A 24,433-nucleotide genomic window follows, 5' to 3' on the forward strand; every position below is an offset into this window, starting at 1 on the left:
GGGATGCTGACATTAAACTGCTTTAGCTTGGCTCAGCTTCAGCTCTGTGGAGGTCTCTGAACTGATTTTCAGGTGGTTCTTGCAGCAGCTCTGTCTCTTCACACTTCAGTCATTCATAAGAACCCAGTCACCTGGGCTGCAGCTCCTCATCCTGCTGCTTTTGTCCTCACATGGCTTTCCCTGCTGATAACTCCTGGGAGCACATTTGCTTTTGGTGGTGTGGGAGAAGCTGCAGGAGGAAAAACAAAACTTGCAAACTAATTAAACTTCTTGGTCTCGTTGAGTAACGAGTGGGAGATGTTGGCAGGGCTGGGAGCAGCTCTGATTCTCATCCCTGCTCTCAGCAGCCAGAGGACACAGTTAATTATTAAATTGCTTGTTAATGTATTGAAATATCGCTGGGGATTTTAATTTCCTTTTTTTCCCTCCGTTGTTGTTTTCTCTGCTTTGCCCCAGGGCGCTCCCAGGAGCTGATGGATTAGTGGCAGCTGGCTCTGGAGGGGCTGGAAGGAGCATGGTTAAACACCAACCCCTGCAGTACTACGAGCCCCAGCTATGTCTGTCCTGTCTGACCGGGATCTACGGCTGCCGCTGGAAACGGTACCAGCGGTCACATGATGACACCACCAAGGTGAGCAGGGCACAGCACCTGGCTGCCACCCCTCCCCTCTCATGCTGGCTTGGGGCTCTTGGTTGAAAGCATGAAAGAATTGGGTCTTCTCCTTATTTACTGGCTGGGGTGTTTGATGGGAGTTGTTGACCATGGCAGGGGCCGTCCCCACCTGGTCGATGTAGAGATGGGCACAGTGAGGGTGGTCAGGGGGCTCCAGGGGATCGAAGGTGCCCAAATCTGTTCATATTCTGCTGAAGGGGAACATTTTCCTTGTGGTTTTTTTACTCCTGCTGGTGCTTGCAGCACCCTTGGCTGGATATGTAAGTCCTGTGTTTCTGCAGCATCTCTGCCTTTGTGATGTGGTTTCAGTGGGCCCAGAAGGGACTGGGTGATCTTGGAGGTCTTCTCCAACCTTTATGATTCCGTTCTTGATGGTGGGATTTGGCTCCAGAAGGGACTTGGTGATCTTTGAGGTCTTCTCCAACCTTTATGATTCCGTTCTTGATGGTGGGATTTGGCTCCAGAAGGGACTTGGTGATCTTTGAGGTCTTCTCCAACCTTTATGATTCCGTTCTTGATGGTGGGATTTGGCCCCAGAAGGGACTGGGTGATCTTGGAGGTCTTCTCCAACCTTTATGATCCTGTTCTTGTGTTTGACAATGAGTTTGTAGGTAGGGGAAATGGGTGCCCAGAGAAGCTGTGGCTGGCCCTGGATCTCTGGAAATGTCCAAAGCCAGGCTGGACAAGGGTTGGAGCAGCCTGGGACAGTGGAAGGTGTCCCAGGAGTGGCACTGGATCATCTTTGAGGTGCCTTCCAGCCCAAACCCTTCTGGGGTTTGATGAAAGGCAGCAGAAGGTGAGAGCAAGCTGGGGGTGAATGGGAAAGCTGTTGGAGGTGACTCTTCCCTCCCCTGGATAAATTTAGATTGCAAGAGCTCTGCCAGAGGGCATCCAGGCTCGACTTGCACCTCCCCTCTTGTTCTGGGCTGTGAGATGAGGTCTTGTGATGTGTTGATAGGAAAAGTGTGAAAATATTGCTGCCAAAAGCACCCTGATACAGCATCTGGGTAAGGATTTTGTTTTACTGTTCTCCTGTACTCCCATGTTGCCTGGGATGGTTTTTTAAACTGTGCTTACAAGTTAAATTTGGGGGTTTTTTCCTTCTTTAAATCCTCTTTCATCTGGAAGTGCTCCCAGGGGACCCTTTGGTTGCCTTTTGAATGCTTAATTTCGCTCTCCTATCGCTTGGCTCCTCTGTTCTGTTTTTAAGCCTATAACCAGGGATCTTCTTGGCTCTGGAGTGCTTTTCCTCTTGGAAAAGCAGCTGTGCAGGAGCAGACAGGGCTGTGTGGCAGATCCTGTGCCAGAAATGCTCCTGGTTGTGAATTGCAGCCATTGTTGGTGGTGCAGCTTGGCCAGGAGCTCCCCTGTGATCGGAAAGTCACGCCTTGAGTCTGTGCAGCCTGAAAACAAATTTCCTTTGGCAAAGTAGGAGTGTTGGTGCTGTTTTCCCTCTGCTTTCAGCTTGGTCTGGGTGACCACCTCAAGCCAGCAGAATATTGCAGTTCTTAGCTAAAAATTTACAGAGAAGTTGCCATGAATTGTTCAGTGAAATCTGCCTCTGGTTGTGTTACCAAAAAATATCAGTGGCAGCTTTCCAAGTCTGCTTGGAATTTCCATTGGCTTTTGCTAGTGCTGGAAAGGAATTCATTGTGTTTAAAGGTAGCTGATCCAGGCTTCAAACCATGTCCAGTCTGAGCTGGTCTTTTTAAAGTCTTTGTGAGGCCTCAACTTTGGTAAAAGAGAGATGGAGACAGCAGCAGGAGTAGGAGAAGAAAGCAGATAACACAGCCTGCAGCTCATTTTAGGCTTTCTTGTTAAAACATCAAACTCCCCAGAATAAAAGGCTTCCATCCAAATTTGGATCATGACCCAGCCTTGCCTCCATGATCCCTTCAGCTGATGCCTGTGGATGTTTGGTGTCTCAGTTGTGCTGCACCTCAACAGCCAGAATTTTAGTGATTCTTCTCTTTTTCCTTCAAATGTGTGTACATCAAGCTTCCTACTCCACATTAAAAAATCTCATGAAAATGAGAATTTTAATTGGACACCTGAGTTCTAGGGTTTTATTCTTGAGAGGTAGCTTGCTGGAATTGTCATTATCCTTTGCTTTTTCTCTGACCTTTGAGAATGAAGAGAGGGGCTGGAGGGACACAACCAATATACTCTGATCTCCTTTTGAAATTCTGAACATTTGCAAAATTCCTTTATTCTATTGTGGGCCCTCAGCTTTAATGGCAAGGTCCCCTTTCACTTTTTTTTTTTTTTAAAGGTTTTTTTAAATGAAAGACACATGAAGGAGGAGAAATGGTCTTGCTGAGATTCAGATCATTATAATCTCTGTTGCTGGTGTGAGGAAGGAATTTCTGATCTAACCACAGCTTGTTCATCACATACTCAACCAAGGATTTTATGAATTCAGTGCATGGAAGCTTTTTTTTTTTTTTTTAATTGTTTCCAAACCCCTGTTGTTTGTACACAGCAAATATCCCAGCCTGGAAATCATCCTGGGTGGGAGAGGGGACGAAGATTTCCTCCCAAAGGAAATTGCAATGATAATTTTTTAATCTATCCAGTAAAAAGAAGCCACTTTATTGACTGGGCTATCAAACATGGTCTTTCTTTCCATCACTAATCTCCTAATCCTCTTCTTAATTGCAAGTTGTCTGAGCTGTGAGGATGTGGGAGGGGAGATGTGCAATAAAGCCTCTCCCTGCCTTTATCTGCTGCTGCTCCTGTAGCTGCAGATCTATAAATGATATCTCAACCCCTTCCTGTGAGCTGGGCACTCCCTGCCAGGATTTATGCCCTCCAAGTGGAATGTGTGTGATTCCAGAGAGTCCATTTGGTTAAATGCATCCCATGACCCCCAGCTGAGGCTGCTGATGGCTTTTTGGGGTCCTTTTGTGCAGAGATAAGTGAGGAGCTGTGATCCATCAGCATAATGAATTGCAGGGCTGTGTCTGGGCTGTGTGTATTAATTCACTCTCTGCTGAAATGCTCCTGTAATTCCCGCTTGGCCAGAGCTGTGAAATGACCTGAACAGATGATCTAAGCCTGGCTTTGGAGCTGGGACTTTGTCAGGGCTGATTCCCAAATGGCCAGAGGTCACTGCTCACAGAAATCCCTTGCTTTGCTGCAGCCTGCTGTTAGGGGATGGCTTCATTTGCCTTTTCCCTGTGTTTTACAATTTGGGAGGGTTCCAGACCACGGGCCTGAAGGCACAGGAGCTCTTGAGGGAGAGGGGCTCTTTCAGGGTTGTTTGATTTGAGGCTGGGCACTGAAGCATTGGATGTGAGCAGTGACTCAGAGCTGAGTCCCCATGGATGGATGTGTCCAGTCATGTTGGCTTGATGGGCTCCATGCAGGGAAATCCAGCCACTCCATTAAATATCAGTGTGGTTTTCCCTTATTGCTCCTGAGGGTGCCCCCCTCGTTAGAGGGCTCTGGGCTAGATGATCTTTAAAGGTCCTTTTTCAACCCAAACTACTCTGATTCCATGATTCTGGGTTTTTTTTTTTCCCCATGATGCTTAGAAATGAAAGCAAAACCAGTCTGTGGTTTTGGGGTCTGACACATCCCTTAAACATCTTGTCAAATTCACCTTTGAGCCCTTCACTTCACAGAGAGGCTGGGAGGTGGATGATTGTCCAGGGAAACTCTGACAGCTGAGCCAGGCAGGAATTGCATTTGCTTTGTGTGGTGCCTTCAGGCCAGACTTGGCAGAGTGTTACTGGTTTTAACTGGGAATAGCATATTTTGGCCTTCATGAAGGAGCAAGACCTCTCTTAGGGCAGGATGCTGTGGAGGACTGGCCAGGAGCAGAGAGGTGTTCCAGCCTCAGGAACCGGGGTTAACCTGCCAGGACCTTGCTTCTCTTTGAGTTCCACACCCTCCTGGAAAGGTTGGGATGAATAGGGAACCTGTCTGATGCCCTGTGTCAGACAGGTTCCCTATTTCTGCTTTGAAGATGGGAATTCCCAAGTCCTGGAAACCCCAAAAAGCCACAGGGTTAGAGCCTAATCTTGTGGTGCACCCTAAATATTGTCATGGGGAGGATGTTTGATGCTGAATTGGTGGTGCAGAATGCCTGGGTGGGGGGAGAGTCTGCAAAACCCATTGCCTGTGGGGCTGGGCTGGGATTATGGGCTCAGACTGGGTGATTAACATCCCCTGGGATCTGCAAAGCTTTAGAGGTGTCAAAGGATTTTCCTGCAGAGCATCTGCAAAACGTGGCTTTGGGCTCTGAACTGAGCTGCAGCTGGAGAAGGGGGGAAGAAAAGGGGGCAAGGAGGGATTTTTGTGCTCTCAGAGCCAGCCATGGATTTCTACAGGGATTTCTTCCCCCTGGACACCTGGGTACAGCAATGCTCCTCCAGTCCAAGGTGCAGCCACTCCCTAAAATCTTGACTGGTTTGGATATGCTCAGTCAACTCCTGGTTTAACCCACATGGGAAAGCCTTTCCAGATTCTCCCTGAGTTCCCTGTACTGGTTTGGACTGGGATACAGGTAATTTTCTGCACAGCAGCTGCTGTGTGCCAGATTTTGGGCTTGTGACTGGAACAGATTTACAGCTATTGCTGGAGATTTTTACACAGCATCAAGGTGCAATATTTTCTGAATTCCCTCCAAGAAGGGGAAAAACTTGAGGTGGTTTTCCTGCTTGTTTTCCTAAGCAAATGTTCTTCCTCTCAGCTGTGTAGTTGTTGTTAGACTTAAAATTGAATTATCTAACTCCTTTTTCCAAAGAGGCAGTGGGAACCTGTGATCCTGTTGATCCCAGGTTAATTAATTGTGTCTCTCTTTACTCAGACATTTAGTCCCTTCCCATGTGTGGAGCCACGAGTGTGAATTTTGAGGAGAGAAAATGAGAAAAGAGGAATGGCATTGACATCGTGGGAGTTTGACTTGTGGGAGTCTGGGTGGCAGAAGTTCTCTCTCTGATCTTGACAGAAGAGTGAAAAATTGTGGCTTTTTTCCAGAGGAGCCTTGATTTTCCTCACCCAGAGGGAAGTGAGTGTGACCTTGCTGAGCTTGAGCTGGACTCCAGTGATTCACTTTACATTTGGCTTGAATTTGCCAATCTCCTGCTTCACCAACTCTGCTGTTCCAGCCTCTCTCGTGAATTCCCAGGTGTCCTGGAATAGATCCAAGCACAGCTGGGCTGTGACAGAGCAGAAAATGTTGGAGAGCAACTTTGCAGTGTGTCCTTGCTTGGGTGGTGGATGCTCTGGGAGAGGGCAGGGGCCAATGGAAAAGGCTTTTTATCATCCTTTCTTTCTTTCCTATCCAAGCTGAAGCTGTTTTTTCTGTCTCTCATAAGAGTAGACCTTGTGGAAGTGCCTCAGGGCTGCTTGTGGCTCCAAAATGACCACAGAAATTACCTGAATAAGAAGGAAACCTGGCCCCAGTGGGAGTAAATGAAGGAAATGGAAGGAATAGGAAGGAGCAGGGCTAGTTTGTGGTGATGACCCTTGAGAAAGGTGGAAGAGGTGGAAGCTGGGGAAGGAACCAGTCTGGGAGAAGATCATAGAATGGGTTGGGTTGGGAAGGACCTTAAGGACCACCTAATTCCAACCTCCCACTGTCCCAGCTGGCTCCAAGCCCTGTCCAGCCTGGTCTTGGGCATTCCAGGGATCCAGGGGCAGCCACAGCTGCTCTGGGCACCTGTGCCAGGGAACAATTCCTTCCCAATATCCCATCCTAAGCCTGCCCTCTGTCAGTTTAAAGCCACTCTCCTCTGTCCTGTCCTTCCAGGCCCTTGCCAAACGCCCCTCTCTGAAATCATGGTCAGCAGGGGAGGGAACAGCTGGAAGTCTGTGAGGTGTGGCTTTCCTGGCATGGCTCACCAGGCATCTCAGTCATCTGCCAGCCTGGTGTTTTGGAGAGGGCTCTGCTGCCTGTGAGGTCTGGGTGGGGATCCAGAGTGCTTGGCTTCCAGGAATGCTTGTGGGTTTAGGAATTGGGAACCTCTGTGCTGCTGACACATCTTATTAACAAAACTGATTAGCAGAGCTGAACGCTGTAATGACTCTTCTTTGTTGGCTGTGAAGCTGATCTGGGATTTTTTTCACTGTCTCGTGTGTTCCTCTGGGAAAGGAAACTTGGATTTAGGAGTGTTGGGTTGCAGATTTAAGCTTTTTCTCCAGGTTGTTTCCAGAAGAACTGTGGCCAAGCTCCAGAGTGGGATTTCAAGGGTGTAACCAGCAGCTTCTTGTCCATGGCTAGAGGTTTTAATTGTTTTTTGGTTGCTTCTCTTTGTACTCATCTCAGCCTTGAAAATGATTCTAATTTTTTTTTGCCGTTGTGCCATGTCTACAGTGAGGTGTTAAAAGCAAAGCTGGTGAACTGGTCTGGACCCATAATTTCCAGTTTGACGTGCAGTTTTGAGCCTTCATTTGGCAGGTTTTTATTTGCAGATGATGTCAGCAAGCACTTGAGAGTCAATTGGCCTCAGTGAAGTCGAACGAGGCCCTTTTGCAGGGAGAGCTATGGAACAAAAACTGAAACAACTGAGCCTTCAGTTGTTTGAAGTGGGCACTTGCAGCCTGTGACTCCTAGAAACTGAATTGACTTCCTTGTGAGCTGTCCTGGCGCTGGCTGTGAAGTCCAGGCTGGCTTTTGGGTGGCAGAAAGCAGTGCCACTGACCTGCAGGTGGAGTTTGGGTGGCTGTTCAGGTCGTGCTGCCTGTGCCAGAGGTGGCCCTGGGTCCAGGGAGAGCAGCTCTGCCATCCCTGAGGCTGCTGGGCAGGCACCAGGCTCCTGGGTTGAGGGTGATGTGAGCAGCAGGAGGCTGGAGACTTTAACATCCCCTTTATGCCTAAGTGTCCTTGCTGGACTCAAATTCCCAACCAAATTCCAGTGGGATCAGATCAGCTGGGTGCTTAGCAAAGGGAGAGGGAAGAGACCCCAATCCTTGTCCCTTGCAGCAGAAACCAGCCCTTCTCTTGATTGTAACCAAGAAGAGACCTCAAAGGTGAGGTAATTCCAACCTCCCACTGTCCCAGGTTGCTCCAATCCCCATCCAACCTGACCTTGGGCACTGCCAGGGATCCAGGGGCAGCCACAGCTGCTTGGGCACCCTGTGCCAGGGCCTGCCCACCCTCACAGCCAGGAATTCCTTCCCAGTATCCCGTCTGATGATGCTTGGGGAGAGAGATGGGTGTTCTGGGTGTGATGTGCTGGCTCTTTGCTCCCCCAGGCTGCTCCTGTGACCACAAAGCTCTTCCGTTCTCGCTGCTGTCCCTTCACCTTTGACGTTTCCTCACGTGACTTTTTGTGGCCTTTCTGGTAAAACAAACCTGGTTCCTGTAATCCAGAGCTTGCTGTGGTGCCATGTCTGGTTTGTCACCACTCAAACAAGCCACCCCTCTGTGGCTGTGCCTCCTTGTCTGGCTCTGTTCCTTCCCCAGCACGCTCAGGTTCTATCCGCAGCGGGGGTGTAGCTGAGCAGTGTCTGCAAAGGATCTCTCATTTCACTGCTTTTTTCTCCCCTTGAGGTGGATGCAGATTTACCCTGGGTGTGTTGGCAGGATTTAGTAGCTGTGTGCTCAAGTCTGACCTGCTGCCATCAGGCATTCCTGCTTCTCCAGCCTGAAGGGAGGGATAAACAGCGCAGGGCAGAGTGGAACTGATGTTGGACCAGTGTCTGTCATGTGCTGGGCTTGAAATGCCAAAGTTTTTGTGTGATGAGCCAGCTCCAGCATTTAAATTTACTGCCAGGATGGCTGATTGTTTATTTTCTTTCCCCCAGTGCTTCGCCCTTGAGATTTAAAAAATAGTAATGAGTAAATAAGCCAAGCTTTGCCTCCTCTCCAGAGGGATGCTGCCTTTGGACACTCAGCTGCTGCTGGGCCTTGTGGCTTCATTTGGTTTCCCTCTGGCAGTGCACTGAACCCATTTAAATCTCTCTTGGGGAGAAATAGGTAAATCCCTTCCATATGTCAAGTATTAGGAAAATACATGATGTCTCTGAGTTGCACAAAGCATCCCCTTGTCTGGCAGATCCAGGAACAAGTGCACCCTTGTTTCTGGGAAGGCAAGCCCTAACCTCCTGCTGCTAAATCTGACATGGCCTCTGTTTCAGGCAGTCTCTGCTGATGTCAGCTGTGCCTCTGGAAGCTGGGGAAGATGCTGATTCTATCAATTTTCCCCTTGAAAAAGAGAGGCACTTCAGTTTTGCCTTGCTCTGATTCCTTTTTTTATTCTAGGCCTCCAGGTCACTGGGTTGCCACCAGAGCTGGGGCAGAAAGCCTTTGGCACATTAGCCCATTCAGTGGCTTTTGTCACCAGATGTGTCTTTGCCCTCTGGAGCATCCTGGGGGATAAATAAGGCAGTGTTGGGATGGGGCAGCACTTTGTGGAGCAAAATGTGAACCCTCAGGACTGGCCAGCTGGGTCAGCCTGGAGCTCATCCTGCCCCACATCCCGTGTGTGCTGCTGGGCTGGGCTTTGGGAGGAGCAGGAGATCAGCCTGGAGCTCATCCTGCCCCACATCCCGTGTGTGCTGCTGGGCTGGGCTTTGGGAGGAGCAGGAGATCAGCCTGCTCTGCTCTGGGCTCCTTCCTGCTCCCTCCCACCTTGTGGCAAGCTGGGCTTGAATGCAGATGGGATTTTGGGCAGGAATTGTTCCCTGGCAGGGTGTAAGGCCCTGGCACAGGTGCCCAGAGCAGCTGGGGCTGGATCCCTGGAATGCCCAAGGCCAGGCTGGACAGGGTTTGGAGCAGCCTGGGACAGTGGGAGGTGTCCCTGCCATGGCAGGGGTGGCACTGGGTGATCTTGAAGGTGCCTTCCCACCCAGCCCAGTGTGGGATTCTGTGAGAAAGGACTCTGGAAAAACATAAAACACAGCCTGGGAAAGAGGAAGGGAAGATGAAGGGCAAGGAAGTAAAAGAGTGCAGTGGTTGGGTCCAATCTGATCCAATATCTGTCTCTTCTCCTTGATTTTGATTAATTGATGTCCATCAGCTGCCTGAAGAGTGGCTGGAGAGGCCCTTCCAGTTTAATAGATAAAATTTGACAAGTATCTTAATTGGAAAAAGAGATGTTTTCTGGTGAGATTGCTTTGGCTGGACACATGGACTTGTTAGAGAGACAAAAGGAGTTGCAGTTATTCCTGAGCACACTCCCTCTGAGAGATGGAGAATTGGAGGTGGTCCCAGGGACCTCCTTCCATAGATTATATTTTCACATGCTTTTTCATTTAGGATATTGTTCAGCTGCTCTGAATCTCTTGTAGGACTCAGGCAGAGCTTACCTGCTTGGGAGTAGAAACTAATTCAGGATCATTGCCTTTTGGCTGTGTATTTGCTGGATTTCTGCTGCTGTTGCATAAAGGAATTTTGTTATTTGATTGTTTTTTATTTTGTGATGAACTGGCTCCAGGTGGATAAGTAAAAAATTGATTTTCCTGCTTTCTTTGAGTTGGACACCTTATGATTGTAGAATGTGGGAATTCATTTGGAAGAAAACTGCTTCTGAAGTTACAGTTAGTTTTCACCAAGAGCAGCTGTTGAAAACTGAGATTTCCACGACTTCAAACTTTATTAGTGGTCTTGTGATGGGAGGATTTAGGGATGGGGCCAGTCTGCCCTCCCCAAATATATTAAGCCAAATATATTGGGAGGTGGCTTGGTGTGTTGTATAAAAGGAAACTGAGAAAATCAAATAAAAGGAATCCTTCTGCTCAGCCTGGGCTGGAATGGCAGCCAAAATATTTAAAGCAACCTCTGCTTTTATTTTGGCACCTTCATACCAGTTTCACTGGGATGAGCCCACAGGGCTGAACAAAGGAATGGCTGGAAAATTAATTTCCTTGGGATTGAAGACAAATTCTGCTCAGGGTTGTCTTTCAGTTACTCAGTGCAGCTGGAGTGAGCCTCTTGTTGTGCTTCAGGGTTTTAATTGTCTTCAGTGGGAATAATTAATTAATGGTGTGAGTGTGGTATTTACTTTCACATGTTTCAGATTTGCAACAGTTCTTAATTACAAAGCAATATCTAAAGGGGTTTCAAGAGAGCTGGAGAGGGACTTGGGACAAGGGATGGAGGGACAGGACACAGGGAATGGCTCCCACTGCCACAGGAAATAGATGGGACTTTGGGGAGGAACTCTTGGCTAGGAGGGTGGGGTGCCCAGATTAGAAACTAGGATTGGAAATTCTGTCAATAACTGCTAGGGAAGCCAATCAATCACCTCTAGAAAGGTCAGCCCTGCTCAGGAGCTCCTTGGGAAATTATCCAGAGCCTGGGTTTGAAGGCAAAGCAGCTGAAGCTGCAGAGAGCACCAAATTAGCTGTGATTCCTGGTGCCATAGCCCCAGTGCCACCCAGCTCACCTCCAGAGGCACAGGCAGTGGCTGGTGCTGTCAGGAAGCCTCAGGTGCCAGGGAGAAGGATGATCCCAGGGATTCAGAATTCCTCAGTGCTGACACCAGCCTGGTCTCTTCCATCCCAGTCCATCCTGTGGTTCTATGCAATGCTAATCTCCAGCTGTTTGGGAGGGGTTTTTTTTTTCTTTATATTTTCCCCTTGCTCTCATTTTGCCCCTCACTCCTCTCCTGGTTCCATCTCAGACCTGCTGCCAGAGCAGCCCAGAATGAGCTGCCCTGGGGGGAACTGGCAGGAGAAGGATCTGGGAGCTCTTTCCTGGCTCTGGCTCTGTTGTGCATCCTTGCAGAAGCCCCTTCCTGAGTGGAGGATGTAGTCTGGGCTCTCAGTCTCATTCCCAGCTAGAACAGGGCTGGTTCAGTGGGGTCAGAGCAGCTACTGAGGGATATTTCCCTTGGGATTCTGTGCCAGCACTCCATCCTTGGAGATAAACGTGTGCTGGGAAAAGGGGGTTGGAATTCAGCAGTGGGACATGGCAGCCTGGATACCCCTTGGTAGCATCATAATTCAGGCAGCACAGCAGTCAGAGGTGCTGGGCCTTCCCTCTCCCCCCTTGTGGAATGTGGGCAGAGCTGATGCAATGGATTTGTTGGGATTTCAGCCCCCCAAGTGCTGGTTTGGGTGTAGGATGATGCTCTTAATTCAACAGCCCACGTGCTGAGCTGTCTCCACTTCTTGGGTGAAATAAACCCCAATGTTTGCACTTGGTGGTTCCTTTCAAACCAAGCTCCTTGTGCAGTTTTCTGCATGGGTTTGGGATTTGCCACTGTGTGCTGGTTTTTGTAATATTTGGTATTCCTCTGGGCTTTTTTTTTTTCCTTTCCAATTGTACTAAAAGCCCTGAATGATGGATGTGATGAGATGAATTAAACATGGGCTTGCTCTGGCCCTTACCTCACCAATCTTTGGCTTTAAAGGTGTCAATTTAATGTTTCTTCTTCATGTCAGTGGAGTGGCATTTGACACTTTCAGGGCCCTTCCAGTGCCTAAAGGGGCTCCAGGAGAGCTGGAGGGGAACTTGGGACAAGGGATAGGACACAGGGAATGGCTTCCCACTGCTAGAGGGCAGAGATTTTGGGGATTTTGGGCAGGAATTGTTCCCTGGCAGGTTGGGCAAGCCCTGGCTCAGGGTGCTCAGAGAAGCTGTGGATGCCCCTGGATCCCTGGAATGCCCAAGGCCAGGCTGGACGGGGCTTGGAGCAGCCTGGGATAGTGGGAGGTGTCCCTACTCATTGCTGGGGAGGTTGGGCTGATGTGCTGTAAAAGGTCCCCTACAACCTCAAGCTATTGATTCCATTACTCTCATTCCTTTTTCTAGAAAATCCTGCAAAAATTCAGGAAAACACTTCTTTTTTTTTTTTCCTGCTCTTGGGAACAAAGCTTTCCTGGGCTGGGCTTGTTCCTTCAAAGCAGATCTGTGTGAGAGCATGAAAGCAGCTGGGGAGAAGTGATGGAGAGGTGGCCCAGGGCACACAGAGCTGTCAGGATGGGTTAAGGTATTAAGGTATTAAATTAATTGCTGCTCAGCAATTATGTTTTGCACCAGGGTTCAAGTTTAGGGGTTCTTTGCCCTCTGTGTCTGGGTGTGATTCATGATTTAATACACTGCCTGGGCTCCCCAGTTGTTTCCCTATCAAATCCCACTTGTTCTCCAGGCTGCCACTCCATGGGAGCTGCCCACAGTGGCATCCCAAGGGAGTGCATTTGCCTCTGGGGCTGCCAGCAGTGGTGGATGGGCTCACCTGGAGCCAGGTGCTGCCTGGAAATGCTCTTGTCACTCCCAGACCTGATGGATGGGGCAGTCTGGCACTGCCTTTGCAGCAGCAAAATGCAAATAATGCAAATAGTGAGTGTGAAAGGGTCGTTCTGACTGCACCAAAGCAGCCACCAACAGTGCCACAAATACTGCTTGCAACAAACCAAGCACTCCCCCACACCTTGCAGCCATACAAGCTGGGGCACTAAGGGAGAAACTCACCAAAATCCCAAGATTTTGCAAAATCCTGACTTCCCAAAATCCTGAGTTCATCAAAAGATAAACTTGAAAGAGCCATTGAGGCTCAGACAAAAACTATTTAAAAAAAAAAACCCTTGCTGCTTTGCAAGTAGAGCCCATTAAAAGGCCATGTTTTAACTATAAAAAACCTAGTGATTTTTAAAAAGAGTGTTATAAAGCAGTAAAAATGCAAAATTACCTAATACTAACCCTCAGTGCAAAAAAGAAAAAAAAAATACGAACCAGGGAATTTCTGATTGCTTTTCTGAGCCCTTTTTGGGCTCATTTCTCTGCTGTGCTTGAGATGCTCTTGGATCTGTTTTATTCTCAAGCCTTGCACCCCTTCTAATTATTGAGGGCTTGCCAAGCACTCCAGGACAGCTTTGGAAATGGAGACTTGTCTTCTCTTCTCCTCTGACTTCTCTCCAAATGGGAACAGTCATTTTACCCCTGAGATGCTGCTTTACCTGTGCTCTGCAAATGGATCCCAAATTGGGATATTGCACCTCAGGGAGAATCTGGGAAGCATCAGCTGCTGCTGGCACATTAAGTGGTTATGAGCACTAAAACAGCTTTAGGAGAAGCCAGCACTCAGCTTCTTATTAGTCCAGTGCCTCTGTGGCTTGAAAACAAATTAAATTTGAGATTTTCCACACTTGCCACCAATGTTTAAAGCTATTAGAGAGGTAAAGAGCTGAAATGGCTCTAAAGCCTCCATTTCTCCCCTTCTGCATTGCTTCCACCAGCACAGGCTTGTTCAGCAGCTTATCCTGCCCTGAGTGAACTTTTTTCTTCCTTTTCACCCCCATTTCTTGGCAGGGGAATGATTCATGTAGCTTTGTGGTTTTTATTTAATTGGTGCTTCTCTCCCTCCCTTTTTAACCTGTTCTGGTTTTCTTCCTCTCTCTGTGATCTCCTTTCTTCTCTTTGCTTGGAAGGAGAGAATTTTCCTTCCAGATCCCTTTCCAAGGCTGTAAACTCAGATATTCCATGGGCACCAGAGCTGGCTGAGGACAAGCAGCTCCTGTGCTCTTGTTCCTGATGGTTTAAAGACAACACCAGACTAAGAAAGAGATTTTATTTTGCCCTGCTTTGAGATGGATAAAGAAAAGATCTGGGTGAATTTCATGGTGCTTCTCAGAATCAGGCAGAGTGTGTTCCTTCTGCTGATCATGTTTTTATGTAGATATTTTTTTTTCCCCCTATTTTTGCTTTTTCAGGATTGACTTTCTCAGTGGCTGCTGGGTGTTAAAGTTGGGTGGGAACTCCTGGTGGAGAACAGAAAATGAAACTTTCAGGTATCATTGTTTCCTCTGGGTGTGTTTTGTCTTCCTTGTTGGAGCAAGTTAAAGCTTGAGGATGCCTTCAGAATCAGGAGATGTGTGAAATGCCACCCAGTCACCTCTGGAAAGTCATTTCCTAGCTGGAAAATTGATATTTTCTGAATTATGGTGCCTTTTTGATGGAAGTCTTGACCTTGGCAGGCTGTACCTTCTACAAACACCTCAAAAGATCACCAGGAAGGAGTTAGCAAGGGGAGAAAAAAGAAATATGTGGACATAATTTGGGGAAAAATCATTCAGTTCTTGCACTGCCCAGTTTTTGCACTCTTGCCTTGCTTTGTGGGCTTGGGATACATGAAATGCTTTTTGCACTGGTGGCAAAGAGGCTTTGATTTTAATAATTCATGTATGGCCATCTTGAGCTTTGTTTAAACACTTTTGTCTGTCATCACAGCGCTGGCTTGAAATAGGATTAGGGTTTGTTTTCCTTGGCTTCCCAAAATTTTGCTTAAGGAGGACTTGAGCTCTATTATTAAGCCATGTTTAGTGTGTAGGGACACTGACACTGCTGAGGAAAGCTTGTGAAATAAATCCTGTGCTCCTTGTGTGTTTGGCTGCTGCTTTTTATTTGGTAGGACTGCTGCTATTTATTTTTATTGGGGCTTTCTGCAGTGGATTTGCTTTCATATAATTTGGTGGGAGGAGGGTGATTTTAATATGAATTTGATTATTTCCAGTGGCAGGAAAGGAGCCCTCTGTAGCTGTGTGCTGTCAATGCTGCCTGCAAAATTGCAGCTATTTCTCCTCCTCGGGGTCCTGCTGCAGTCAAATTCCAGATGTCAGAGTGTGCTGGGGTTTAAAAATGATTTTAATTTTCTCAGAGGTCTGGAGAGGGTGTCAGGATTGATTTGCTGTCTGGGAACAGAAGCTTTGGTTTTGTGGCCTCTGAGCATGAAAGACAAACTCAGGGTCACTGTTTATCTCTTCAGAGGCTTTGTGAATATGGAAAACCAGCTTGTCCAGATCAGCCTCCTCTTGGAAATGCTGCTTTTCCTGTAGGGACAAGAGAAGGCTGGTGGGGAAAGTGGGATGGGTTGGGTTATCCTGATGGAATTGCTTTTGTCTCTCAATAGTGCAGGACCCTGCAGTGGCATCAAGCTGAGCAGGAAATATTTTTGTTTGCAGGGCTCACAAAGGGTATTGTGCCTTTTACAGGCAGAGAGATGGCTGTGAACCCCTGAAAAATTCCAGATTTTCCCTGTTTCTGAACTGCAGGATAGGGGCAAAGATAAAACAGGTGTTGTGTGAAGTTGCTCATTGTAATGATGCCTCTGGAAAAGCTTTCTGGGAGTGACTTTCATGGAAATCCCAGCGTTTCTCTGGCCTCACTCTGTGTTCAGGGATGTTTAATCCAGTGGTTTCCAAGATGCTCCTCTCACTTTTGGGCTGCTCCCTGAGCTTTGATGGAGATTTACTGATTCCTGTGCCCTTCCTGTGACTTTCCCTCGGGAGCATCTGGTGATGGTTCACCTTTGGGAAAGGCTGAGGTGTTTTTTTGGAATATGTTACACTAAAAAAATAGCCATTGAGGAGTGCAAAACTGGGCTAAAAGAGCAGGTACCTGGGGTGGTGGAGGTTGGAGCAGCTGAATTCCTGGTGGGAAAAGGTGGAGAGCTCAACAAGTCTAGACCTGGGGGTGCTGGTCCAGGTGCTCTCAGCCAGCAGAGAAAGATCATCTGGTTTAAAAAGATGCTCTTGGGGGGAAGATTCCCAAGCTGCAGGATTCTTAAAAAATTTAATCTTAAATGTTAAAATGCAAAGCCCAGCCTCAATGTAATGAGGAATAAAAGGAGGGAGGTGCAGTGTGTCACTATTGATGGTGTTCTGGGAATTCTGCTTCCAAAGCAGATCTTTAATTTGTACCCTGCTCCAGTTGTTGACTCTAATTTATAACCCAATAAACCTATAGATTGTTGCTCAGAGCAGGCCAGGGATATTATATCAGGCCAGATCTAATAATTTAGGAGCAGTTTATTAAGTTTAGTAGCATCTAAGGTGCAATTGCTTTTATGGGCTGGCTTATCCCATGTGGCAGCACCTGGTTTGTTCCAAGGTGTGTCCTGAACCCATGGCTGCAGCCTTGTCTGATTGTTCCTGATGGGGGAATTGTGCTGTCCAGGGGTGACAGGAGTTGTTTTCCAACCCCTCTGCCCCATGGCAGGGCTTTGGAGCTGGGTTTTCCAGCCCAAACAATTCTGTTTGTGAGCCCAGCTGATTCTGAGTCTGTGACTGGTGTTTGTTGAGTTTTGGTTTGTGGGGTTTTTAGGTTTCTGTGTAGTTGGCTCATTATTTTGTTTGGTTTTTTTTTCCTGTTTGGTTGTTTTTGGAAGCTTTTTTTTTTTTGTGTGTGTGTGCCACAGGCCATGGTTTTGACAAGGTACTTTTGATAAGGTTTATTTGCTTTTTTTAAATACCTGCCAGCATGAAACAGAGTTCAGCCTTCTCTGAGCTACTGTTTGATTCTGTCAGATTTATTTTCTATTCCTGCACGACCTCAGGCAGCTGCCACATCTGTCTGGTGGTTTCCCACACAGAGCTGGGAGCACTGCTTGTTAATAACTCAGCTTTGCACTCAGCATGGAGCACAGCGAGAAGGAAAAGACTTGGCCACAGAAATAAATCTTCCCCTGAAATCCACATTTTCTGCTGGAGACCTTCAGGTGCAGGGGGGTGTGTGAGGAGAAACATCAGGCTGTTCATGGGCAGAGCCCAAACTTCTGGACAAGATTCTTCAGGGAGCCTAAAGGTGCCCCCTGAGCCTCCTTTTTTCCAGGCTGAGCCCCTTCCCAGCTCCCTCAGCAGCTCCTGGGGCTCCAGCCCCTTCCCAGCTCTGTTCCCTTCCCTGGACACGCTCCAAAATGGGAATTTTAAATTCTTTTCCATTTTCTTTTGGATCATGTAAGTGACCTCAAGCTCAATCTGCTCCTGTAAATGGTCCAGATCTGTTCTCTTGGATGGTTTTGTGCCTGCCTCTGGCATCCCTTCTCCTGCTGGGAATGCCAACATCCATATCCACTTCTCCCTGTGGCTTCCTAATTGGAACTTGGGGGGGTGCATATTCCACCTTTTTCCTTTCTCTTGCCTCCTGCAAGCTCAGCTGTAAATCAGGCTGGCTTGTGGCCCCAGCCTGCTGCCAGGAGATTTATTGACACTGCTTTTATTCTTTTTTTTTTTTTTTTTAGGGTTTTTTCACTCTGGCATCTCAGTCTGCACTCAGTGCAGTCATTGCTTTAGGGAGGGTGTTTTGGAGGGGTGGGAGAAAATCAGTTTTTGATGTTGTTTCTTTGATGGATGAACAATTGGTAGGAAAGCTTTGCTCAGCAAAGATTTTTCTGGTGGGGAAAAAAAAAAAAATGAATGTCAGGCCTCCCTGGTTTTGCCCTCTCCATCCTTTGTGCTGCTGCCAGAGCTGCTGGCCACAGCTGGGAGATGCTTTGGGAAGCACCCCCTGTGATGAGACAGGGAAGGGCCAAATCAGCCCTGTCTGGGAATTAAATGCAGCAAGAAGGTGCAAAAGACCACATCCCTCAGGGAGAATGCTCCTGCTTGGCTTCAGAGCCGCTGCTTTTCCTTTTCTCCTGGCTCTCCTGAGAGCTGCAGCCTGTTTGGGGCTGGAGCAAAGCCAAGGAGAGGTTCCTCTGGAGCCTGTGGGCTCAAACAGCAGATGCACCTCCTACCTCTGAGCTTCCTGGGCTGCCTTGGGAGAGGAAGGAACAGAGAGTCCTTCTGCATCTCTGTGAAACACCCCTGCTATTCTCTCAGCAATAACCAGGCTGCTGAAGAGGCTGTAAAAAAATGGGAAATATGGCTTAGCACGTGCTATATTTAGAAATTCCATCAGTGCTGCTGAAATGGGAGCTGTGGATAATTCAGATATTTCCTGTGGCAAAGGATTGGGTTTTTGGGGGTGGGTGTCCTGCAGGCAGACAGCTGACACCCTCAAGTGGGATTGTAAATGAGATTTTCCTTTTCCTGTGCTTTGTGTAGGCAATGCTGGCTGTATTCTCATTTTAAAAAATAAACAGGTGTCTTCTACCAAATGTGCCCTGATATAATTAGTCATAATTAAGAACCAGGACTGCTTTAGCTGCTGATTGAAAAACAGGGTATTTTTCCCACCAGCTGCTTCTCCCTGAAGCAGTTTTGATGCTCTGAGATGCATGGAAAAATCCCAGCCCAGCCAAAGGCAGAACAAGCTCAAGGCCATTCCTCCCCAAAATTCCTTGTCTCAGTTGTACAAACCCCTGCTTAGGGATTGTGATGACCAAGCTCACAGAGGTGACAGATGACTTTGCAGTGACTCTGCAGATGACTTTCCTGCCGTGGCTTTTGCTGCACGAGCAGTTTTTGCTCTTGCAGGAAGAAGGAGAGAAATGGGCTGGAAAGCTTTCTTTGCATGGCAGGTAAAAATCAAATTACTTCGGAAAATTCAATTTTTTTTTTCTTTACTATGCATTTATCTTACCTTTCTTCAGGTCCAAGATGTTTGTTATTATCTGAACAGAGCAGGAAGAGGAAAAAATTGGTTCTGAGTGTGGTCAGCAGCCTTTAGAACATTTTGATGTCTGCCAAGCTTCCCCTCCAAGCAGTAGATGGAAGAGCTGCTTTGCTCCATGAGAAAGGAGGAGAAGGATCATGGAAGGCAGGTGTTACACCTTGGCATCACACAGGCTGTGCCTCATTTTGGGCCATATTCTGTGCCATAAGCAGGACAGAGGTTGTGTGGTTGGGATAAAACCCTTCTTTTTTGGGTTGCAGCTCTTGACACTCTGGGTATGATCTATTCCTGTGCTTGGAAATATTCTTTATTAGCATCTCTCCCAAATGTGAAGCCAAAAGCCACGTTTTCCATTGTCTGTAAAACCCAGGCTGCAAAGGGAATTCTTTCCTGCATTCTTCCCTGAGCTGGGATCTGTCTGGTCCATCCCTCTCCTGGCCACCACAGGGGCTTTATCTCAACTTGCTGGATCCACCTTGGGTGGTGCAAAGGGATGGAAGTGTGGAAAGCATTTTGCTCACCCAGACTGTCCTTGGTCACGTGGGAGAGCTGCAGGATCAGCGCTTTTTTCCAGGCACATTTCACAATCAGTGAGTGATGGAGTAGGGAAAATCTTGAGCTTTGGGGTATTCTCAGTGCCAGCTGTTTTGAACTTGCAGAAAATGCCCTCTCCATGTTGTCCTCTGGAAGGGGAGTGGAAAGTCAGGCTGGCTGTGCTGCTGCTGGGACCAAGGGTGGAGTGCAGGAGCAGCAGCTTGGCAGATTTGGTATTTCTGTGCCACCTTCCATCGCTGTCACCAAGGTGCAGCTCTGGAGCAGAGCAGGAATTATTCCCATTTCCACAGAGCTGAGAAGATGAGCCACGTTAAAATGCCTTTTCTGGAACTGCAGAGGGTTTTGTGGTGAGGAAATGAAGCGAGATTTCTCTCCAAAGAGCAGCCACCCCAGTGCTGCTTTGCTTCCAAGGGCACTCACTGGACATCCCTGCAGATTCCTGGGCTGATCCCCCAGCCTGGGCAGCAGGAAAAGGGGGATCCTGCCCCTGAGCCCAGGTGAGACCCCACCTGCAGAGCTGCCCCAGCCCTGGACACAGCAGCAGCACCTGGAGCTGCTGGAGAGAGCCCAGAGGAGGCTCCAGAGCTGCTCCAGGGCTGGAGCCAGGCTGGGAGAGCTGGGGGTGCTCACCTGGAGAGGAGCAGCTCCAGGGAGAGCTCAGAGCCCTTCTAGGAATTAAAAGGGCTCCAGGAGAGCTGGAGAAGGACTGGGGCCAAGGGATGGAGGGACAGGACCTAGGGAATGGACTCATCCACCCCCCCTCTATGTCAGTCTGGGATATTGGGCAGGAATTGTTCCCTGGGAGGGTGGGCAGACCCTGGCACAGGTGCCCAGAGCAGCTGTGGCTGCCCCTGGATCCCTGGAATTGCCCAAGGCCAGGCTGGACAGGGCTTGGAGCAGCCTGGGACAGTGGGAGGTGTCCCTGCCTGTGGTCCATTCCATCCCAGACCATCCTGTGGCTCTGTGAAATGTTCCATTTGCTCTGGTTCCAGAAAGGTGACTCAGGAATTCCTCCCTTGGGAACTCCTCGTCTCCCTGGCTGTTCCTCTTGCTCAAAGCCTCCTTTGTGCTTTTGCTGCAGATGTTCCACCTTTAAATGAAGAGAAATAAACCAGATGTAACGGAGCAGGGCCCCTCCTTGGGCTTGGCAGCATTCAGGGGCTGCCCTGGAAGGAGCAGGGAGGGGATGGAGCAGCTCCAGAGCCTCTTCCAGCCCAGGCACTGAGGCATTTCAGGTTTTCACCACTGAGGCTCTTGCTCCTGCTTCAAACAGGAGGGTGACAACTTGTTTGTCTTGTCTGCAGTTGGCTGCTTGCCTTTCAGCCCTGGTGATGGGTGCTGAGGGGAAATAGCTGCAGGGGAAGCCCTGGCTCCTGTCCAGACACGCATGGCAGGGTTGTTGTTACATAATTCAACTTTGCCAGAGTTGATAAACATCACAGAAAATGCCCACTTGGAGCAGCAGGGATGTGAGGGTGATGTGTCAGAGCTGCTGGGAAGATGGAAAAGGGGACCTTGTGTAAGTCAGACCTTTCACTTCTTCGCTGCAGCTTTTACTGGCCGATAAATTTTGCTTATTTTAGTCCTTGCTTTTGTGCCTCCCAGTGGTTTCTGAACAACACGAGCATTTAGACACCTACTGCTTTAGCATTTTCCTTGCTGCTGTCCTCAGCTGGAGACCAGCTGACCCTTCAGGCAGAATTGCTCGATGATCAGCCCTTGCAAATGCTTTTTTAATACGTCCTTGCCTGTCACTTGTGCCACCAGGGGAGAGAGAGGGGAAAGAAGCAGTGTGGGTTTCCATGGGGGTGATGCTCTGGTTTGCCTCTTGCTGTTGCTGCTCCTGGTTTAGCTTTGTCCTTCTGCATGTGCTGCCCTGGAGGTTCCACAGGCTGGTCTTTGTTGGTCATCCCAAGCAAGGTTTTCCTAGACCCAGACTGGGTCTAATCTGGGGTTTAACCCAGAAAAAGTGGATATTGGTCCCAAGAATGGCACCCACTGCCTCTTCTCCTCTAGGGATTTTGTCTTCCAGCACTGGCTGGTGATGCTCTTGCCCTTTCAGCCAGCACAGAAATCCTTGGTTCATTTTTGTTTCTTTTGTGCCAAGCAGCATGACAGGATAGTATTTTTAGAACTTGTCTTGCAGACATTTGCTGCCAAGGGTAAGAGGAGAGGGAAAAATTGTCCAAGGAATAAACTTACTGTCTCTTTCTTCTCCCAGTCCAATCGTTTGCCCTTGGATCTATTTGACATCTGTGTCAGATTATTTAGGATATTTTGTAGAACCTTTTAGGACAGACTTCCTGTAAGCAATTCTGAAATGCAGTAGTTCTCTTTAAATAGGGATAAATATTCAGCATTTCTCTCATCCACTGTTCTTCCTGTAAAGCTGTGCTTATTAAACTCAGAAAACACCCAAGAGGAGAGAGCTGGGGGCACATCTGAGCCTGAGCTGGACAAATGGCAGGAGCAGTTTGGGGCCAGGACAGAAACAGGATCAGTAAAGGCAAAAGTGGAGCTTTTTTTTTGTTTCCCCTGGCACTGAGTGATCCACTGAGGTGCCCGGGTGGTTGGGTCACAGCTTTGCTGGGCTTTTCAGAGGCTGCAATCTTTTCTAGGCTTGCTGTAGGGCCCAAATGTCCTGTTTCCACCTGGAGCCAGAAGCTGACCATTAAGGAAACACCTTCCAAAATCCCCAGGATGTGCACAAAATGTTCCTCCTGCTGATAATAATTTTTTTTTCTGAGATTACTTGAGTAAAATGTAATACTGAGGCCATTACATTTAACAGCCTTCGTTGGCTCTTGCTTAGGTGGATTATGGAGTCCTTTTCTTTATTGAGCCTGCCTTTATTAAAGCTGGTTTTAATCCTTAACCCCCTTGCCCCAGGATGCTGGTGCTTTAATTACAGTGAACCATCAGCTGAATGCAACATGGTGTGCCTTTGCAAAGGACTGTCAGGAGCCTGGGATGAGTTAGCAGGAATAACACCCTCAGGAGGCTCTGAGGATGAAATCCTCCTGCTGCTTGATGCTGATGAGAGCTCAGCAGGGATGCTGTGCCCAGCAAGGTGCCCCGCTTCAGGCAAGCCTTGGAGATCAGCCACTTGGTCTCTGCAAGAACCTTGGGCTGGATTGGTTTTTTTCCTTCCCTATTTGAGGCTCATCAGTAAAGACTGAAAAAAAAATAAATCTGGAACTCTTTAGTCTGGAAAAATTAGCTGCCTCCCCTTGGCCTCCAGGTATGGAAGTGTTGGGTAAAAAAGGAGGTTGTGGTGCCTTGTCAGCATCAGGAATGGGTTTGGAATACTTGGATTATTCCACGAGTTTGTCCAGAAGCACTGGTAATGTTGGCTGGGCAAAATCCAGTAGGGTAAAAACCTGTTATCTGTGGAAGTAGAGTAAATCATGTGGGGGATAGATTGGGGATCCCCTCTCACTCTCTTCTGTTTCCTCAGGAATCAGAAGTTCCCTCAGGGATTTTTGTTTACCTCTGCCTTGAATGAAAGAGCGAGGACGTAATTGATGGAAGCAGAGCTGGTCCAGGATGTGATTATTGCTGCTGAAAGTCCCCAGGGGCCTCCAACAGGCAGAGAGAGCCCTGGCTCCAGCTGTGCTGCTGTCCTGAGCAGCACAGGAATTCCCATCTCGGTGCCATCCAGGCTTGCCAGTGCTTTTTGTGATGGATGCTGGGGATGCAGGGAAATGCTGCCTTTGTTGGGTGGTGAACACCTAGAGACAAACTGGTGCTCTGGCAGAATCTGTGGGGAGGGAGGGGCAGTCAGGCTGGGTTATCCCTCAGTTTGCATCCCTTTATCCCTCTCCTTGCTGTTTAGGCAAGCAAAACTGTCCCATTGCTCCCAGCTTTGCAAGCCTGGAGGGAACCAGCCCTTCCCTGTTTGTGGCTGGGAGCTGGAGGTGTTTCACCAAGTGTAGCAATGATATTTTTAGAGGTTTGGCTCTCTTTGAGTTGCATCTGTTGAGCTGCAGTTCAGCTCCAGCAGCCCCAGCAGGAGCACATATTTCAGGAATCTGTTCTCTGACCTGCTAACTGGAATTGTAAATGGAGCGTGTCACAGCTCAGGAATCTCATTCATGGCCTCTTCTAACAAGGTGTGCAGAGAGCTCTTAGCCCAGTCTTTGTAATAATCAAACAAGATGTGCCTGAGATGTGCAGTGGCTGACTGCAGGAAACATCTGGTGAAGTGTTGAAGCCCCAGCAGCCAGAGCAGCAGGGCTTTCTTTTCTTTGCTCCTTGCTTCAGAACCATTGTCTGCCAGACCCAATTTCTTCCTTTTCCTGCCCATTTCTTTAATGATTGGCAGGTGCCTCTTATGCAAGACCACAGGGGTTACCAAGGAGTAAAAAATCCCAGCAGTATTTCTGAGAAACACTCCAGTGTTTCTGGAGTGACCAGACTGGCTCAAATTGGTTGTGCTCCCAAATTTATCCTTCCAGTCACTCCCTCTCCTTCCTGGAGAGAGCTGTAGCAATTGGGCAAAGTCCCATTCCTTTTGAAATTAGAAGTACTAAGCCAAGAGAGGGGAATGGCAGAGAGTTGAGGATGAGGAGTAAAAAGCAAGAGGTGGAGGTGGAGTTCAAGCAGAGCTTTGCACCAGATGGTCACAATTGTTGCATGGTGAGAAAAAGCCTTTGGGCAGGTTACAAAGTCCTGTGGGAGCTGCCTGATGCACTGTGGGGTCTTGCAGGCTCCTCCTGCTCCCTTGTGCTCCCGAATCTTCAGTCCAAGAGAGGGCTGGAAGCCTGATCCCTGTGCAGCCTCCGGTGAGGGAATTTCAGCCCTGGCGCCTCGGTTCTGCTCCGGATGTGTGTGAGGTCTGTGAGGCCAGCATTTGTTACTGATGTCTATTGATCTGCTCACTTAAATGCTTCAAATCCTTGGAGTGCAAGGTGCTTTCCATCAGTTCTGCCTCTGCTAGAGCTGGATGTGCTTTTGGCAGTGAAGGCTGATTGCACCCT

General features: G+C 48.3%; 1 protein-coding gene across 6 annotated transcripts in view; it reads left to right on the plus strand.

Moving 5' to 3' along the window:
• Positions 1-24,433, plus strand: part of GDPD5 (glycerophosphodiester phosphodiesterase domain containing 5) — a 99,342-nt gene that overhangs the window by 41,455 nt on the left and 33,454 nt on the right. For all 6 annotated transcript variants that reach the window (XM_050975348.1, XM_050975369.1, XM_050975361.1 and 3 more), the window contains exon 2: positions 457-631. In XM_050975348.1, the coding sequence (XP_050831305.1) occupies positions 515-631 (117 nt within the window). In that variant the 5' untranslated portion in view covers positions 457-514. The remainder of the gene's footprint in view (positions 1-456; positions 632-24,433) is intronic.

Source organism: Serinus canaria, chromosome 1, assembly GCF_022539315.1.
Source record: "Serinus canaria isolate serCan28SL12 chromosome 1, serCan2020, whole genome shotgun sequence".
NCBI classification, from domain to species: Eukaryota; Metazoa; Chordata; class Aves; order Passeriformes; family Fringillidae; genus Serinus; species Serinus canaria.